We start from the raw sequence: 6,677 nt of genomic DNA, 5'->3' as shown, positions 1-6,677 counted from the left end.
GTTTTAATTAAAAAAAGAAAAGGCAATGAAACAGTTATTAATCTCAACAATCTTATATGATAGCAGGGGAAACAGCATAAAAACAACTATGTTTCTCCAAGATATACACAAGATAAATTAGACATTATATGAAGGATTATATTAAAGGAGACTAGAAAGGCCTCTTTTCTTTTAGGTGGGACCTGAAATTAGGCAGGTAAGCCAAGTCAGCCAAGAAATAGAAAGTGTGAAAGCAGTCTAAGGATGGGGAAAAAAATCACTGAAAATGCATATAGTCAGGAAATGGAATGTCTCATATGAGGAATAGCAAAGAAGCCAGAGTCACTAGATTAAATTGTGAGAAGATGTATACAAAGTAAGAAGACTGTAGAATGTAGAAAGTTTGCTGGTTAGGAAGGGCTTTAAAAATATAATTATTTTATATTTTATCTCAGAAGTAATAAAGAGCCCATTGAATTTGACTAAGATGACATAATCAGACCTGCACTTTAGGAAGATTGATTTGACAATGAGTAGAGATAGACTGAAATGGGTAGAGCTTGAGTCGGGCAGACCAAATAGAAAGCTCTTGCAATAGACCAAGTGAGAAATAACAAGGATCTGTCCCACAACAATAGCCATGTCAGGTGAAAGAGATTTTTTATGAAGGCAGAATAAATAGATTGCACTTCTTTTGGGCCGGGTTGCCATCTCAGAGATAGTGAAATGCCCTATCACAGATGTGAAAGGAGACCATTTTTAGAGAAAGAATGGAGATGTAGAAATAGCACTCAATTTATTCAACATCACAGGGACAGGAAGTAACAGACTAAACTAGAAATCATTTCATTATCTGGGCCATATGACCATTTTGTGACCTTCTGTGCTTGACATATACATATTATTAAGATTGATCTGTGATAGGTGGGGGAAAATAGGTGTGATAGATGAGAGGTGTGTGTGTGGGGGGGGGGAAATGGAGCTCAATTGCTCAGATAATGTATACACAAAGACATATGAGAGCTTCTAAAGGCAGTTCAGTGCTTAGTATTCAAGAAGCTCTCTTAGAAAGATGATATTAACTGGAAGACAGATGGGAAACTCTCAGAGGTCTAGAGGAGTTCTCTGTTGCCTTGGATACTCAAATCTGTACTCCTTGCTACCACCACTCCCATCTCCCACATTCCCATCAGTTTCTTCTCCCTTATTTCCAGTGGAGATTTGTGGATTTGGCGATATAAATCCTCATAAAGAATACTTTCTCTATGAGGCTAAACTCTATCACAGCAGTGGTTCAGTTACACTTATTGTTCTGCTCTGTCTGTTACTCTGGTGAGTAGAAGGCTTGGGGATGGGCTTGGCACAAGATTCCATTGTCATTTATGGGCAGAGACTAACAACCTAATTCAGTGGGTTAAACTAAAATTCATCTTCCTTTGTCCCTAATTGGAATGCCCTTCTCAGGGCTCACACTGTCTTTCCTGTACACCCTGCCAAGGCCTACCTACCTAGAAACTGGATCTTTCCCTAGTTCTTGCAACAAAACTTTTTCGTCCTCTGACCCATTGCCCTCAGGATCATGTTCTCTTATTTTCAAGGAGACATTGAAATAACCTGGTAAATAAATAATAAATAGGAAAATGTTATTCTAAGTATCCTCCCAGTTCCCATTCATTTTTCCCAGTGACTATGTTAGTATAGCATCCCTGGCATCCTTGACTAATCTAGGAGAATGATGAAGAAAGAACATTCAAACTGGAGGGGATATGTTTGGATGAAAAGGTAAGTTCAAAGTTACCTAAAAATCTCTTCTAGTACAGAATGTGTATATTGAGAAGAGAAAGGGCACCAAGAGAGAAAAAAACTGAGAAATATGGAGTTATTGATAATGTTGTCTGGGAGCTTAATTATTTGTGTGTGTGTGTGTTCATTTGAGAGCTGGAATGTTATGTATGCATGATTAGCTAGGATCAAGTGAATGAAAATAATCTCTTTATGTAAAAATATATATAACTATCTTTATTTCACTATTAATGATTGTAAAACAATAAAATGGCATGTGGTAACTATGATGCATGCCAATATATTGGTTTCTATATGCATATATAAGCATCAATTCATGCAATTATATGTGTTTAAAATGCAAAGATACATAGAAGTATAGTCACATTTTTCAGGTGACTTTTTAATATGATATATGCATATCTCTATACCTTTATGTACACTATAATTATGATTATTTCTATGTAATCATTTATTTATACATATATACACATAAATATACATGCATGGAGTGTATATAATAAATTTTTTCATACATTTTATATTGAAGTATATTTTAAGTAAGGGTACAGTCATAAAATTAAAAAGGATTCCCATGTATGTATGTATATATTCTTACATGCATTGTGTATGCATAAATATATGTTTGTGTTGGCAAATGTGTGCATTTATATATGTGTGCATATATTTATTAATATATGCAAGTGCATATATAAGGAGAGGCATTCTGGGAGGATGAATGTGAGGAGATAGAAAAGATGTATGAAAGAGATTGAGAATTTTTTGAGGCCTTTCTAGATGAGTTCTGCTTCTGTATAAGATATTCTGGATGTAGTCCAATCTATAGGTAAGGGAGAGAGTGGGCATCTATCATAGGTCCCTTCCAAATTGAGCAGCCTAAAATAGCAGAGCAGATATTTCCATGTATTCATGGGTTTCTAAGTAAGCATCAGTATAATCTTATGAGCATGTGACTTTATTTATGTGTTTTCATGAATAGCCTGTGACTGAATATACAAGTGAGTATAAAAGTAAATTTATGTGTATGTGATCAAATAGACAGTCTGTTCACCTAATGAGTGTTTTTGTTGCATTGTGGTTTTGGGTGGATGTAAGAATGGATGTATGTGAAATGGATGCTTATCCATTAATGTAAGTATATTCATATGTGTGTGATTATGAGTAAGTGCATCACTACATTTGTGGATATCTAAGAGTCCATGTTTCTTTAGGAAAGGAAGAAGAGAGTTAATGCAGTTGGTCAAAGTTTAACCTGAAGCAGAAAAAAGGTAAGATTGCTCTGAGAAGCCTATTTCCCATACTTAATCCAAGAAGGGCCAATAAAGTTCACAGACTATTTCTATTCAACTGACTTTTATCACACTATACTCAACCAGGATAAGGATCTTGGTCCCAGGCAATAAGGAACTTGGAGAAAATATACATAGGATTGAAAAAGGACTTTTACAAAACTGAATAACAAGGTCTCTACCCCAACTCTGTTTTAGGAATAGGATTTGAAAAGAAAGAAATAAAGGAGAGAGGAATGAGATAGAAGGACACTATAGGAGAATGAGTTAATAGGAGTAACTAGGTAAAAAAGATCAGCTCATAAAATATAGCAGTTAGGAGAGCTAGGAACAGTTGTTACCTAGGGAATGGGGCATGCACAAAATTAGGAGGAAGAAGATTGGAATGTGGGAAAATGGTGAAGGAAGTATAGCAAGAAAACATTTTAGGCAGAAAGATGAGATCAGAGAAGACATTGATGAGTAGGGACTTGAGATCATGATAGACAACACAGGTGGAAGTACAATTACAAATGACTGGAATGGAGTATTGAACAAAATGATGATGAGAGAAATATCCACTTAGAAGAAACTAGATTGAAGTTAACAGTATATAGAAGAAGGATCTGGGGTTTAAGAAAATATTAAAAGGAAAGAAAAGGGTAGAGGTTAACTACATGGTCAAGAAAAGAGTAGAGTCTCAGGGATAACCAGTATTATAACCAGTTTTAGAAAATCAGAGATAGGGGAGATGTGCATCATGTAGAAGTAAAAGCACTAAACTAAATTTCATTGATGTTTTTATTTTCTTTCCCAGTTCTTGGAGTCTACTTCCGAGGTGTAGTGTATCTTAAAAACCTTTCACACTGGCAAATCCCAGCAACAATACATCAATGGTTCCTACCTTCCTACTGGTAGGCATCCCAGGACTGGTGACTACACCATCATGGTGGGCCCTAATTTTTATTGCCATTTACCTCCTGTGTGCTCTGGGAAATGGAACAGTTCTCTGGGTTATTGCTGTGGAGCCTTCACTCCACCGCCCAATGTACTACTTTCTCTTCCTGCTGGGTGTGTCAGACATGGGTCTGGTCACAGCACTAATGCCCACATTGTTGAAACTTTCCCTTTTTGATTCCCACACAGTTCCAGCATTTGCCTGTTTCCTCCAGATGTTCTTTATTCATTTTTTTTCTGTCATGGAGTCTTCTGTTCTGCTTGCAATGGCCTTTGACCGGGCACTGGCCATCTGTCATCCTCTCCGTTATCCAGCTCTACTCACAAATAGTGTAACTAGCAAGATAGGACTGACCATCATCTTCCGTTGTTTGAGTCTCCATCTACCCTTGCCGTTTCTTTTGGCCTGGATGCCTTACTGCCATCCCCAGGTCTTATCCCACTCTTATTGCTTACATCCAGATATTTCCCGGCTATCCTGTCCTGGGGCCCAAGGTGCAACCTACAGCTTCTTTGTGGTCTTGTCTGCTATGGGTTTGGACCCTGTCCTCATCTTTTTGTCCTATGCCCTCATTGGACAGGCACTTCGTGATGTAATTTCACCTGAAGAGCGTCGCCGTGCCCAGAACACCTGTGCTGTACACATCTCTGCTGTGCTTCTTTTCTATGTACCTATGATACTCCTAGCATTTGTTGACCGACTGAGGTTACCCATTCCCCATGCTGCCCACACTTTTCTCTCCTATATCCACTTCCTTCTTCCACCTCTGCTCAACCCCGTACTCTATAGTGTCAAGATGAGAGAGATCAGGGAAAAGATCCTCAGACAGCTTCAACCTGTGAAAGTCAGATCTTTTCCATGAGACAGGAAATAAGACAAAAGTCATCAGGGATCTAAAAAGACCGGTGCCAAACACTGGCATGGTTCTCTTCCCAGTAAAATGCTTAATAATATACGCAAGTATATACATATATTTTGCCCATATGTGTATTTGCTTATGTTTATTATTGTTTATATCAAATGCCTACATGAATAGATGGGCATATGTCCATTTCATGTTATTCAATCCTCAAAGAGAAAGCATGGCCAAAAAAAAAACAAAAAAAAAAAACCCATTCAGGTTCACTGCCTTTAAGTTCAGTGCTCTTTCCAAATACCACAATGAATTCCATGTGAATAAATAAGGAAATCAGACAGGGATAAGATTAAAGGAAAGGAGAAAAGAGTGGGACATTATACAGCATATGTGTAGAAATTCAGATACTGACCTAGAAATGTATTTGAATGTTTGTAGTTATATAGGAAAGGCACTGTTTTAACCTCTTCCCCTCTTCCCCCAACTCCTCTTGGAATCAGTGTCTCAGGATTTCCCCATAATCTCTCATGGGAATACAAGTGAAGGCCAAAACCCATCTGGATGAATAAATGGACATATGGATACTGGAAGAATAAGAAGGTCTAATGCACCTCCCACCTCAACATGGCCATATCTGTTTAACTGACAGTTATAGGGACAACATATAATTACTCACTTTTCAGACCCTTTTCCCCTACTCTTTCCCAAAACACTTGAATGAACTCGTGAAAATAGAATTTTGCTCCCTTACTGGAAAATAAACTCCATAAGGACAAGAACTGAGTCTGATCTATATTTTCCATCTCTGACAATTTTAACATCACTCTACATGTAATAGTTAATGTTTGTTGAAGGGATGGATGGATGAATTATATAGCCAGATTGACTTTATTTGGCAAGGAATTGTAAGTCTTGGTCAAATGATGATACTGATTGTATGGATAACATTGGTGTTCAAAGACGACACAGGATTCTTTGAAGATGTGACTTTGTGCCTCAGATGTTTGCCTTTGTCTCAGAGAAATTAAATAACTTAGTCATGGTCAGTTAGTATCCAACGCAGATTTAAACTAATCTTACTAATTTTAAGTCAAACTAATTTTAAATCAAAAATTTTGTCTACTACATCACATAGTTGTTTAGTTGGTATTATAATCTAGGGATATAGAATATCTTAATTTCTAATCACATCCACTTCTTTAGCTGGACATAGGGAAGGGTTGTTTTGAGGATTCAGCTAAAATATTGACACAGAATCTATGCTGACATATTGTTCCCAAAAGCCCACTTAGTTTTATCTATCTATCATACACTGCTAATAATACCCACAAGCTGACTGACTGATCACTGACCAAACCTCTTGTTTTTCCTATTAGCAAACTGAAGCCCAGAGAAATACAATAACTTGGCCAAAGTTATGCAGCTGTTGAGTGCCATAACTGAGGCTCAAACATTTTTATTCTGACTCATAAGCCAGTGTTTTTTTCCCTTACATTATCTTTCAAATGCTTAGACAATCCAGTTACATGATCATTTGGTGTGATTCCGGCCTTCATTATCTTTAGCCATTTTTGTGTTATTGATCTTAGGTAGGAAACATCACAAGAGTTGGACTAATATATTTTCTGAAGGGTAGCACCCAGAACAGTACTACATTAAAACAAATGATTTTTAATAATGTTGATTATAGTGGTGAAAATATTATATAATTATGTAATTTTAAAAGATAATTATGCCATATTAATAAATTAAAAACTGAGCATATAGAGGTAAGTATAATGATGAAATAAAACACCAAAAAATGGTAGTTTAT

At 36.7% G+C, this 6,677-nt stretch overlaps 1 protein-coding gene and 1 long non-coding RNA gene across 2 annotated transcripts in view; both read left to right on the top strand.

Moving 5' to 3' along the window:
* Positions 1-1,613: 1,613 nt before the first annotated feature.
* LOC141559867 (uncharacterized) overlaps positions 1,614-6,677 on the top strand; it is an 18,591-nt gene continuing 13,527 nt past the window's right edge. Inside the window, exons 1-2 of the long non-coding RNA XR_012487588.1 lie at positions 1,614-1,761; positions 2,994-3,050. This is a non-coding gene — a long non-coding RNA (uncharacterized LOC141559867). The remainder of the gene's footprint in view (positions 1,762-2,993; positions 3,051-6,677) is intronic.
* OR51S1 (olfactory receptor family 51 subfamily S member 1) lies at positions 3,926-4,870 on the top strand. The gene has a single exon (XM_074297447.1). It carries the CDS (start codon positions 3,944-3,946, stop codon positions 4,868-4,870), a length of 927 nt encoding a protein of 308 aa, XP_074153548.1. The 5' UTR covers positions 3,926-3,943.

This window comes from Sminthopsis crassicaudata, chromosome 3 (genome assembly GCF_048593235.1).
Source record: "Sminthopsis crassicaudata isolate SCR6 chromosome 3, ASM4859323v1, whole genome shotgun sequence".
NCBI lineage: Eukaryota > Metazoa > Chordata > Mammalia > Dasyuromorphia > Dasyuridae > Sminthopsis > Sminthopsis crassicaudata.
Note: the sequence above shows the minus strand (reverse complement) of the source record. Positions and strands in the feature narration are given on the sequence as shown.